The 12,835-nt window shown below is 60.1% G+C and overlaps 1 protein-coding gene across 4 annotated transcripts in view; it reads left to right on the top strand.

The window, feature by feature from the left end:
- The window catches only part of OSBP2 (oxysterol binding protein 2), a 244,718-nt gene that overhangs the window by 203,375 nt on the left and 28,508 nt on the right, over nt 1–12,835 (top strand). For all 4 annotated transcript variants that reach the window (XM_012520769.3, XM_058281670.2, XM_058281671.2 and 1 more), the window contains one exon: nt 4,994–5,250. In XM_012520769.3, the coding sequence (XP_012376223.2) occupies nt 4,994–5,250 (257 nt within the window). The remainder of the gene's footprint in view (nt 1–4,993; nt 5,251–12,835) is intronic.

Raw genomic sequence — 12,835 nt, forward strand, 5'->3', positions numbered from 1 at the left:
GGCCTTTGCAAAGCGGGAGCCAGGCAGATGTGGGAGGGTTGGAGAGTGCACTTTCTCCAGGCCTCTGTCCATCGGCCTGGAGTCACCGTCCTCCTCTGCAAAGGTGTCCCTGGAGGCCTGAGCCCTTGGCCACAGAAGAGGGACACGGTCTCCACCCTGTCTGCCCTTCGCCCAGCGCTCTGTGGGCTCCACCTGGATGTTCCCTGCACTGAGGTGACCCAGCTGCTGAGATGAGGTCTCTGCAGAGCTCCCCCAGGCAAACATTCTGGCTCAACCCTCTTCCTGGCCAAGTTGACCATCTGGGAGGGGAAATGGGACACCCAGCAGGGAGGGTTGGGGCTCACTCCCCGACCTGACATCTCTCATAGAAACCAGGGAGGGCTGTATCACAGCAGGTTTCCCAGGTCAGATGCCCACACATCCCCGCAGGGTGGCTGCACCCCAAGATGGGGCATGGACAGCACGGCTGCCCAAGCTGAGGTCAGGGGCGCAGTCTGAGAGCTGGGCCACCAGGCCAGGATCCCACCACCTGCTCGCTGAAGGACCCATCCAGCTCCGAGTGTGTTTCATCACCTGTAAAACGAGGATGCCAGGGATGCAAGGATTCAAAGGGTCCTTTGCCCAGTGCTTTAGGACGTGCTGGGCACCTTGCGTGAGCCTGGACTTTTACTGCTGCCATCACCATCCTGCTTCTTCGTCTTCGACTAGTGGGGAGCTCTCTTCTTCCAGAGCTCGCTTTCCTGGATGGGGTCTGGATGCAATTCACCCAGCATTTCCCAGGAGCCCTTGCTGGGTACAGGGGCACAGTCAGAGAGAGGCCAAAACGATGGAGGCAGCTGCGGGGAGCTCAGTGGAGGTGGCAGGAGGGTGCCCAGGAGAGAGGGGGAGCGTGCTGCAGAGCCAGCGGAGGACCAGGGCCGGGAGTGGGCGTAAAGGGGGGGTGGGAAGATTCTCACCAGGCTGAGGGCAGGCGCCCCGGGTGCCCTGCGCTCCTCCGGCAGCCCCTCGCCTCACACCCACCGTGCAGGAGGCCCCATGCTGGGAGGGACGCATGTCTCAGCCCCAGTGCTGTCTTCCATGTGAAAGGCACGTGCTCCCAATGGACCGCCCAGCCGCTGTGGTGATCAGAGGCCAGCGGCTCGCCACCCGTGGCGGCTCTGATAGCGGCAGGGCAGCACGGGGACCCCCGCTGGCATCCTGCGCTCTCCTCCCAGGAAAGCAGGCAGGGGGCATTGGGAGCAGCCACCCAGGACCCAGTGCTGAGGCCCACAGCCGACACGTGTTGGCCATCTGGAGAGGGGCCCTGTCCGAATTCTAGGCCACATCCATCAGGGCAGGGTCTCCGTCGCGGCTAGTGTCTGCTGTCTGGCGTCTGACCTTGGCCGGGCCCCCTTTCCTGCTCCTGGGCCTTGGTTTTCCCACCTGAAAACAAAGGCCGGGGCCTGGAGGCAGCGTGCCCGGTTGAACCTCCACCACACCCTTGAGGCTGCATCAGGATGGACGTATGTAGACGGCCCGGGGAGCAGCCAGGAGCGCCCTGCAATCAGATGCCTCTCTGGTCCTGGTCAGCGGCAACCGTGAAGGACCCACGAGAAGGAAGCAGTGGGGCAGAGGCGGTGGGAGCTGGGGCTCCGCCCGGCCCCTTCACGACGGGTGCCACCCCATGCACGGTCAGTCATCTGCTCTCACGCTGGGCTGTATCCCCCTGATGGCAGGAGCTTGCATCAGCCCCCCACCCTGCAAGCTCCATCTGAAGAGAGACAGGGCCACAGGGGAAAATGACCCTTAGTCACAGAAGAGAAGGTGCCTCTAAGGCCAGGAAACCAAAACACAACCATCTACTCCTTTGGGAAAAGTAAGGGAATCAGGTGGGCTCAACACGGAGCCACGGAATGGAGGCAACTGCCCGCCCGGGGCCTAGGGCAGTTCGCAGTGTCCCTCTTCGGGGTTTCGTGTAGTTGGCTGGCTGCAAAGGGCTGTGGCTGCTCGCCCAGCACAGAGGCCACCAGGGCGGAGGCTGGCCGGGCCCCTTCTAGCTGCTCTCTGAGAACCAGGGAGAGAGGAGACCAGGGAGAGATGGAGAGGCCGAGTCCGGCAACCTGTCAAGGACATTTGGGGCTGAGCACGCCCCATCCATGGGGACCTGGAGGACTGCGGGTGGGAGCCGGGGGATTCTTTCCACGGCAGCCGCGAGGGACAGGTCAGAGAGCTTGGGAGGGGGACCACGGGCCCCCTCCCCACACCCCTGTACTTCAGCGGATGCCACTCTCCCAGCTGCCTGCCTTGGTTTAACCCTCTGGGGTCTTCCGCAGAGATGCCACCTGCTAGCGATGTGCGAATTCATTCCCAGGCTCCACTGGGCTGGAGGCAGACCCCATCCTGCACCCTGTTCCGGCTCATGAGCATTTCACCCCCCCAGTGCTAAGGTAGACTTCAGCATCCATCGTTTCCCAAAAGGACCAGCACTTTCTAGATGGCAGTGGAGAGGCGTCAGGTTCAGGCCAGCAAAGCTTATGGTGGTGGAGGGAGTAATTGTTCCCAGCACGGGGCAGCCTGGCACCAAGCTCTCTTCTCGGACCCGCGAGGCAGGTGCCGGTGCCCTTGGCGTACGTGTGAGGAAGCCGAGGCTCAGAGCAGGGAGGCAGCCCCGCCAAGCAGCAGAGCCAGGCGTGAACCTAGAACGTGGGATTCAAGCCTCTCATTCCCTCTGCTGCCTTTTTTTTTTTCAATGCCACCAAAGGGAACGTTGTGACTTTCTCGGTTTCTAGGTGGGCCCAGGCCCCCTGTCCAAGTTCCCCGCAGATTCGCTGAGGTCGGGCCGCGTGGGCTTGGAGATTGCCCTGGTCGCTGGGGCCGCTTTGGGACGCGAGCCCCAGGCATGCAGCTTTGATGCAGCATGCGGTTTTGGTGGCTTCTGTTTTTTTGTTGATTGCAAAATTCTGTTGGTTGTTAGGTCTGTAGATCACCCAGTGTGTTTGCTGTGTCGCGAGGTTGATTGTTACTTTGCTCCTCTCAGGTCCTTGTTGTCTCTGAATTTCATTCCCGGTGAAAGTAGGAACAGAAAGCATGTGTGGGGCTCCGTGCCATGAGGTCATACACACATTTGTGCCCTTGAAATGAATTCCAGACTTCTTGGTCAGAGGGAGAAGTGAGGGAGTGAAGGAAGCAGAGGGACCCAGCCCTTTATCTCTCAGTTATCTTTCAGAAAACCCCAGCCTATTGCTTCTTTTTTTTCTAATTTGGGGAATGTCGCAGTAAATAGTTTCTATCTGCGTCATTAATCCTAGCATTTCTGTTTTTCCAGTGTGGGTTTTCCGGTTCTTTGGGAGGCTTTCGGAATCGGGCTTGGCCCAAATTCACCCTTTCGGAGGCCTTGGCCCCTTGGCTGTTGAGCGGTGCTTTTGCCCAGGCTCAGGTGGGGTTATCGCTGCTGGGCTCAGCCTGTGTCCAGCTGCCCAGAAGCCGGGACCCGAGTGTCCCGAGGAGGCCTGTGGGAGGCGGGGCCCAGAGCCAGAGGCGTGTCCTCTGGGAACCTGCATTTTTCCACTGCAGAGCAGAAGGACAGACAGTGTCTGCGGCCACCCTGAGGCTCAGAGCGATCCAGTGAGTGGCCCTGAGCCTGGCCCAACACGTGACCTCCAGACACAGGGTCATCAGGCTTCAGTTGGGCCTGCTGGGGCACCCGCCCAAGACCCCCGTGGCCCTCTGCTCACCCTCACCGGGGCCCCTTGCCCCTGACCGACCTGGCCCCGCATCTGCCCCCGCGCACTTTGTCCCGCCGTGGGAAGGAATCTGGTCCTTTGCATTCTGTGCTTTTTAAAAATTTCACATCTCAGGTTACAGAGTTCCTTCACCTAAAAGGAAAAAAATAAAAGCAGCAGCTTTTCGCTGATCTGACACGAAGCATTTCAGAACCCCTGGGGCAATTACAGGCTTTGGGACTCGAGCCTCCTGGTTATCCCATGCCAGCATTAAGGCAGCAGCTGTCCACCCCAGCTGCCGGGGCACCCTCCAGAGGCTCCCACGGCCTGCTGTCCCCTGGGACACAGGTCGGGCCAGCAGGGGCCAGGCTCTCAGGAAGGGTGGAGCACCTGAGGGCACGAGGTGAGGGGGCGTGCGAGTGGAAAGCAGCGGGCTGGTATGAGGGGGTGGGCTCTGGAGGCGGGCTGGCCGGGCGGCCTGGGCCTCAGATTTCCTGGAGACAGTGCAGTCCCAGCCCTGACAAGGCCATCTGAGGATCCAACCAGCGTCTCCACCCCACAGGCACCCAGTAAACCAGAGCTGCCTTGTTCCTGCAGGGGAGAGGGGTGAGGCCGCAGCAGGAGAAGGCGGGGGGCCAGGGGGAGCATGACTTTGACCTGGGGGTCTTCAGGCCGGCCTTGAAGAGGGGGCAGCACTTGCTGGGCCTCACAGGGGCAGGGTGGGGTATGGCCTCTGAGAAAGGGGTGGTGAGGAGGTTCCAGGCAGTGGGGACCCAGTGGGAAAGGAAGATTTGCAGAAGGCAGTGTGGCATGGCTGCAGGGACATTGTGAGCCCAGAGCGAGGGAGGGTACATGGGAGGGTCTGGGCCAGCTGGGGTTCCTGAGTTGCTGGGTGAGGAGCCTGGGCTTTATTTGGGGCTCTCTGTGGTCTGGGGGGGAACTGCCCCCGCCCCGAGGACTCACCATCTTTGCCGCCAGCTGTCACTTGGGGGAACTGGGGCCCGGCACTGTGGGCAGGTCCCGCAGGCGCCCCTTCAGATGCCCTCCCACAGACACAGGGTGCTCCCTGGTGCCTGACACCTCGCCGGAATCTGGAGGCTGGGACTTGCTTTCGTTGGCACGGGGAGGGAGCCGCGTCTCCTGACCGACCCGAGGCTGGACGGGTCAGGCGGGGGGACCTCACCGTACTGAGCGAGGGGAACTGGTGGTTTTTGTGGCACCGCCCCTCTGCCCGCAACAGTCCAGGCCGGGCGGGTCAGGGATAACACGGAGACTCTATTTCCCCCACACAGATGACTCTGGGGACGAGGACGACGAGACTGCCTCCCTCTCTGACAAGACCGAGCTCTACCACACCATTAAGAACCTCTCCCTGAAGCTGGACGACCTCAGCACCTGCAATGACCTCATCGCCAAGCACGGCGCGGCCCTGCAGCGCTCCCTGAGCGAGCTGGACACCATCAAGGTCTCGCCCGAGAGCAGCGAGAAGCTGAAGGTCGTGAACGAGCGCGCCACCCTCTTCCGCATCACGTCAAATGCTATGATCAATGTGAGTGCCCGCCCCCACGGCGGTCCTGGCCCGTCGCCAGCATCTGGGTGAAGTCAGAGGGCCAGGAACCAGACAGGGACGCAGCTGCTTCATTGGCCCATCACAGCTGCTGCTGCTCCTTCCCGAGGCCTTCATCCCATAGATGCAGCAGGATTGGGACCATGTAATGATGGGGCATGTTGATATAGAAGGGCCTGCCCGATCCAGTGCTACAAAGGAGAAACACGTTTCTCAGTGTGAAGGTAGTTTATTGCAAGTGCACAAGCAAGGAACTGGGGGAATCTTCCCCAAATCAGTTCAAAGTAAGAATGGGAGCTAGGGATTTTGTAGACAAAGAAAAGGGAGGCAGAGGTCGAGGATCAGGTGATGACTGCATGATGCATTCTTGCCATGTCGGTGATGATGCTGGATTTTTCAAAGGGTCTCATTAGAAGGATGTGGGCACATTTCTCAATGTTGTGCTATCTCAAGCGTGCCAGACTCCTGCTTATTGTATTGTTGTGTGCAGTCTCCGCCTCTCTTTTCTCAGCTATCAAGCTCAGAGGCTTTTTGCCTCTGAGGAAAGTTACAGCATTACTGGGTCCTGAGGTGTTTCTTGATGCTTTGAGATGTTATCTGATTCCTATCATTCCTGACAGCAGAACGGGGAAGGTCTGGTTATTGTCCTTCTAGGAACTAAGACGGATGAGTAAACTACTAAGGTTAGATGAACAGAAAACCAGTTCGGCTAGATCTGGGGATGGTATTCGAACGCTGAGAGCTGCTTAAGTGAAGAGGGTTTTAGTGAGGGCATTTTCCAGCCATCAGTGTCCATGTCGTGGGGGGCTGGGTTGGGGGAGAATGTATTCACTTCGCCAGAAGCACTTTAGAGTTGAGCCTGCCAGGGGTCACGCCAACCTGTGCAAGATCTCGTCACCCCGAGCCTTAACACAGCTCTGGGACTCGGAGCTCCCACCAGGTTCCCAGACGCCCCATTGCTGTGGCCGGAGCCTGGAGGGTCTCTCTCTCCCGCCACTGTGGCTGAGCGTATAGTGCTTGATGTACTGGCGCGCGTTGGCCAGAGGAAGCGTGACAGCTCCGGGGAGACCCTGGGTCACCGCCCTGAGTGGCGGTCCCCCCAGTCTGTGCCCTCATTTTCCTCACGTCCACCCTTGGGCCCACCACCCTCCTTGCAGCCCCTGGGCCCGAGGGGCCTGGTGTCATGTATCTCACCCATGACACGCACGGATGTTTAGCATCCTCATGACGTAAAGATGCTTTCTTGTTTCCACAGCTTCCCAGTCTCTGCCTTCCTGTCTGCTGACTGGGAAGCTGCTTTGTCTTTGGCTCCTGCGAGCTAATGAGCTTCTCAACTGTCTGCTGTCTAGCAGCACAGTCCTTTATCCAGCATGGGAGGCGGGTGTGTATTTAGGGAGCCATAAAACCAGCTCGCCCTCTAAGTGCATAATGAATTGCTTTATGGGCAGCCAAGCGCCCTGGGGTGCATTCCGGGCTCTGTTTCCAGTCCCTGCCCCAGCGAAACACAGTACGTTGATGGAGAGCAGGGCCTGGGCGTGCTGGCGTGAATGAGAGCGGCTTGGCCTTTAGTCCTTTCTGTTCAGCCCGGGAAGGGGGAGGAGCAGGCAGGCTGGGAAGCCTCTGGTCTCCTCTCTCTGGGGGTCCTCCTGGAGGCTTCTCCTCCCCTGGCAGGAGCCGGTGGGTTCTGGGAGGGCTGTTTGCTTGACCGTGGAGCCTCAGGTGTCCCCGTCCCCACTGTGTGCGGAGGCCCCAAAGGCGAAGCCGGCCCCTTGGGCCAGGCCAGACCCCCTCAGACATGACACATGTCCCCACCCACCGCCAGGCCTCAGCTGGAGCTGGGGATCTGTAACTAAAGCCACAGTGTGGCTCCTTCCCACCCACCCGCATCCCCACTCCCCAGGAGAGGCCCATCCATGCCCCATTTATGCCCCAGACCTTTGACTCCATCCCGCTGACCTCCTTAGCCCCAAGAGGCATCATCATTCCCAAAGTAGACATCGAGGCTCAGAGAAGTCACAAAAGCTGGCCAGAGTCCCCCCAGCTAGTAAGGGGCAAGGCCAGGGTGCAAACGCAGAGCTTGCGGCCCGCCACAGGGGAGGATGCCCCCCAGCTGGTGAAAGGCAAGGCCAGGGTGCTGGGGGCGGGGGAGGGCTCCACAGCCTCCAGGGGCTACAGGTCAGATCACAAAGAGATTGGCCTCCTGTCCGCGGGGATGGGACCCCAGCACCCCTCGAGCCCCGGCTTCGTCTCGGGCCTCTGAGGTTGTGATGCACAGCTCGTCAAGCCCCAGAATCCCCACGCTCTCGCTGTCAGAGGAGGGGGCTGGGTTCCCTCCTGCTGTCGGCTGTCGCTGGGATTCCCTGTCCCCTTGGCCACCCCCGCCCCCTGCCCTGCCTGTAATGTGAGCCCTCAGTGGGTCCCTTCGGCACCCTGGTGAACCGCTGTGTGCCTTCCTCCTGGCAGCTCAGGTGGGGCCTGAAAAGGCCAGGCAGCCCCAGAGGGAAATGCGTCCCCTAGGGGGCGCCCTCCGACGTGGGGTGGAGCAGCTGCTGCATCTCCCCAAGGCAGCAAATCTGGGCTCTTCCAGCCTTCAAGAGCACAGGCGATTTTTAAACACTTCAAATTTGGGGAAAGGCACAGATCTCCTGAGCCTTTAGACGCCAAACGTCCAGCATCGCAGGCAAGTGGCCCAAGCACCCCGGGCCACCATGGTTGTCGAGGCTGGCCCACCCCGCGTGCCTGCTGGTCCCCCGGGGTGGCGCAAACACGCTCACCTCGTGCCTTAGGAGTCTGACGGAGCGAGGTACGCCCTGCTCGGCTCTGCGGGGTTGGACCCCTCTGTGCCTTTGCTAGTTAGTGCTGTCCCTTCCAGAATTGCCGTCTTCATCCTTCAAAACCCTCCACGGGTGGCATCGTGGCGGGAGGCTTTCCGAGGTCCTGTTGTTGGACTTTTTTCTAGGTTCTTGGCTAAGCGACAAGAAACTAATTTCGAGAGCATGCCGGGTTAATTAGGCCAGTAATTCATTCAGGTAGGGAGGGCGGAGAAATGGGAGAAAATAACAGATATCATAGGTCCCAGGTAGAGAGCAAGGGGCTGAAGAGTGATAAAGAGGACCGATTTACAGACTACAGTTTCCCATTACAAATTACAAATGCCCGGGTTTTACTTGCGTGCTCATCATGGCCGGGGGGTAATGGCGAGAGCAGGGTATAGCAGGCAAGAACGGGGCGCCGAAAGCAGGAGCAGGAGCAGGCACAGGGTCAGGGCCGGTTTGCTTCCCCGCTTGCCTTTTATTTATGTAATTTTTTTAAAGATTTATTTTTGTTTCTCTCCCCTTCCCCCCCCCCCCCCCCCGTTGTCTGCTCTATTGTGTCCGTTTGCTGTGTGCTTTTCTGTGTCCGCTTGCACTCTTGTCATGTGGCACCGGGAAACTGTGTCACTTTTTTGTTGTTGTTGTGCTGCGTCATCAGCTCTCCGTGTATGTGGCACCACTCCTGGGCGGGCTGCGCTTTTTTTTTTCCCACATGGGGCGGCTCTCCTTGCAGGGCGCATTCCTTGCGCGTGGGGCTCCCCTACGCGGGGGACACCCCTGGGTGGCACGGCACTCCTTGTGTACATCAGCCCTGCGTGTGGACCAGCTCCACACGGGTCAAGGAGGCCCTGGGTATCAAACGCTGGACCCTCCATATGGTAGGCAGACGCTCTTTCAGTTGAGCCTCAACTGCTTCTTCCCCTGTTTGCCTTTTAAACCATTAATTATTCTACCCTTTTGCTAATGGCAGGGGAGGAGTTCCAGCTGTTTGCTGTTTTGACTGATTACCCCACCCATCGATAACTCCAAAGGGCCCAATGATAAGGTCCCTGGAGGATATCCAGGGCTTCTTCTGGCTTCCAGAGGAAATCTCGTGCCGAATGGGAGAAGCTCGCAGGGATCTTCCAGCAGCCATCTAGGGTACCAAAGAACATGTGTTTAATGGCTTCGGTTTTTCTGCCAGGTTCCGCATCCGTCTATTGATTCCCTATTTTACTAGCCTGCTTCAGTTCTAGCCAGGTTAGAACTTCTGGCACCCGAGACCCCCGCGCTGCACAATCCCGCTGTGCAGGCTTTTGCTTACCATATCGCCATCCTCAAAATGGGTCTCGTATGTAGAGAAATAAACCCGCCCCAGTAGCCCACATCCCATATTTATCTGCTACGTGTCCCGTTTCCTCACATGGACGAGGTCAGGAAGAAAGCAGAGGCCCTTCCCAGCCTTCTTCCTGCCTGCAGAGCCACCCTGCACCCCACGCCTCCCAGAGGAACGACCCAGCCCGGTAGGAGAGAAATAGGGATGGTGCTTTGTGAAATTAAACCTCAGCATTGCGTTTTTTACACAAACGCCGTCCTGAGCCCCGGTGCCCATCCCCCTCGTGGCCTTTGGCTTGGCAGCGTTCTTTCTATCAGGTTTTGAGCATTTGGCTCGCTGGGGGTTCAGCAGGGCGGTGAGCTTTGGAGGCGGCCCCTCTGGGGCCAGCATCCGAGCCTGTCAGCAGCATCCTGGCCAAATCCTGGGAAACCTGCCCCTCTGGTGGTGTGGTGAGCCGGGCCCACGGCTCGTGCTTCCTCAGGCAGGGAAGTCCTGGGAATTCATCCCAGACCTCAGCAGCCAGGCCCAGGAGTGCTCACGGTCCAGCAGACTCTGCACGCCTGTTCCTCAGCAAGGCGAGGAAGATCTACACGAGGGCAGCAGCTCCCATGGCCCCTTTTGAAGGCCGCGTTTGTGGAGGGCCTGGCGAGGAGCTGGGAGGGGTTCACTCCCAGCCTGGGCAGAGGCGCGGGTGCGGGCGCAGCGCAGCAGCAGGGCTCCCGGCAGTGACCTCGTGGCAGGGCCCGGGACGGGGAGGAGGGTTTCTCCCACCCAGGCAGGGCCGGGAAAGCTTAGCTGTGCCCATTTCTGGGCCATCGCCATGCACGGGGGTTGCTGAGCCCTTCACACACGTGATTCCTGTGGCAGGAAGGAGACCCTCCCCAGTTTGTCCTTAAAGCTGACCCTGTGGCCGCCCCACCTGCCCACCCACTGCCAGTCCTGGGCCTCTGTGGACAGCCCTCCATTCCTGGCAGGGCCTGTTGGGGTGGAGCTCACGTGCTGTGCGGGCACAGGGGTTTCCTTCCCTCCTGGGGAGCGTGGAGAGCCAGGAGGGAGAAAGGGGGCGTGGGTGGGGTTCACCCAGCTGGGCCGGGCAGCCTCTGCCTACCCTCACCTCCCGCCCGTTCCCCGCAGACTGCTCCCCAGGGCTGACGGCGCCCCAGGTGTGCGGCCCCTCCCCTCCTGTCTGCATCTCAGCTGCAAGGTCCTCACCAGTAGCCGTCACCCACCACTTCCGGGGAGGGCCCCCCCAACCCACAGGCGCCCCCAGGGCGCATTTTCACAGGCCGCCCAGCTGGGGTCGGGTCCAGGTGTCCTTCTCCCCTCCTGAAGCCTGGGCTGCGAGGGGCTGGGGTCAGTGGGGAGCCGAGAGGGGCACGCATGCCAGGCGCTCTCCGTGCATGACCTTGCCTGGCCCACCCAACAGGTTCACACATGGGACACTGGGGCTGAGGGGTGGAGGGGCTTGTTCGGGGTCACGGGGGAGCCCTGATGTGAGCCCAGCTCTTAATTCAGAGCCCACCACAGCATGCTACCCCACTCGTAGAGAAAGGGACCCACCGCCCCCTTTGACCAGGGCAGGGGGGTCAGGAAGTCCTCCCGCCCTACTGCACGTGCAGCGTCGCCAGGCTTCTCTACTGCTGTGTCTTGACCCGTCCCCCCAGGTCAGGGACGCGCTCGGCCCCATCCTCCCAGGAGCCCCCGCGGCCTCCTCGCCTCGCACGGTGCCCGGCTTGTGGGAAACTCAGTGAATAAGTGAGGGTGAGGGCTGTGAAAGAACACGGGGACAAATGAATGAATCGCTTAATGTCTGGCAAAGTTCCCTGACGGGTAATTTTTCTGCTCTGATGAAAGCCAGCCCAGCAGTTCCCTGCTCGAGTTACCGTTTTGGGTAACTGAATTAGCCTGCCATTTAGGAGAAACCTTAAATCGTGGTGGCGTTTAAAGCGAGCCTGGAGCCGCAGCACACCTGTGCACAGGTGCTGAGCCAGCCCCGCGTGGGGACGCACAGCTGCACGCCCACCCCTCCCTGCACACCAGGAGGCGCCACCCTGGTGGAGAGCGATGGAATTAATATAGTGCATCACAAGCTCATGCTTTAGATAGCAATTTCTATAAAATGAAATAATAAGCTCCAGATTTATTCTGTGTTTTCCTATACGTTTCTCTTTGTTCTAAAATAAAACGCCCTCCTTTGACAACCAGGCTTCCGAGATGGTGGTATTGGGGGACAGCAGGCGACCCAAGTTTCCCTCCCGTTATTTCATTGGCTGCTCACAACAGCCAGGTGAGGCTGGTGGCATGACAGCGTCATCGTCAGCCCAAGCTCCAGAGCAGTCTCTTTGCCCAGGGGTCGCAGGCCCAGCTGTGGCATGAACACTCGGGGTTGTAGCCGTCCATCCCTGGGCCATTGTCCCCTCCAGGCCACACGCGGGATTTCTGCACAAGGGCTGGGGTTGCCTCACCTGCTGCCCAGGCCCAGCACACCTGGGCTCTCCATAGGTGGCCATGGCTCCCTGCATTGGCCTTGAACCCCAAGTCCCAGCCTCATAGCCCCGGTCCTGGACGGAGAATCCCATGGTGTTTCCACCGTCATTCTGGCAGCAGGCTGCCCCAGGCTGCTGTCCCTCCCCCTTGGGTGTGGGACCTCCTGCCACCCGCCCAGGGGCCATCACAGCCCCAGTGAGGAGGCGCTGAGGGTTATCTGGTGACCAGCGCTGGCCAGCACCTCCCTGTGTAGAGACCCCTCAGCAGGGGGCTGAGGGGGCGGGCAGTACCGGGCTCGGTCGGGCCTCCCTGCAGGCTGGGGACTCCTCCTGCCGGCTCTGCAGGTGAACACCGTGGCAGAGCCCTCAGGCCCCAGCCAGGGAGAGGCGCCTCATGGCGGGTGATGCATGCCACCTCCTCCCCGATCCCTGCCGGGTCCCAGGACCCAGCCCCCTCCCCGACCACATAACCCTCCTTGGGGCCATGCAGGTCACTCCCTCTGAGCCCTTTAGGACAGGGCCAGCATGTCTTCGTGGGGCTTTGGAAAGATGGGAAACGGACGTGGCTCAAGGGATAGGGCTTTCACCTCCTGGCGAAAAAGAAGAGAAAGAGTGCTCACGTGGTGAGCCGGTGCCCGCGCAGCAAGCTGAGTGCACACACAGGAGCCAAGTACCTGTGCGGCGAGCCGAGTGTCCGCATGGCGAGCCGGTGCCCACACGGCAAGCCAAGTGCCCACGCAGCGAGCCAGTGCCTGCACGGCGAGCTGAGTGTCCGCATGGCGAGCCTGTGCCCCCGCGGCAAACCAAGTGTCTGCATGGTGAGCCAGTGCCTGCACAAGTGAGTCACGCAGTAAGATGTTGATGCATCAAAAGAGAGACGAAGGAGAGAGTCAAGGTGAAGCAGCAGAGACTTAGGAACTGAGGTGGCGCAATTGACAGGGAACGTCTCTCCA

The sequence above is a fragment of the Dasypus novemcinctus genome, chromosome 19 (assembly GCF_030445035.2).
Source record: "Dasypus novemcinctus isolate mDasNov1 chromosome 19, mDasNov1.1.hap2, whole genome shotgun sequence".
NCBI classification, from domain to species: Eukaryota; Metazoa; Chordata; class Mammalia; order Cingulata; family Dasypodidae; genus Dasypus; species Dasypus novemcinctus.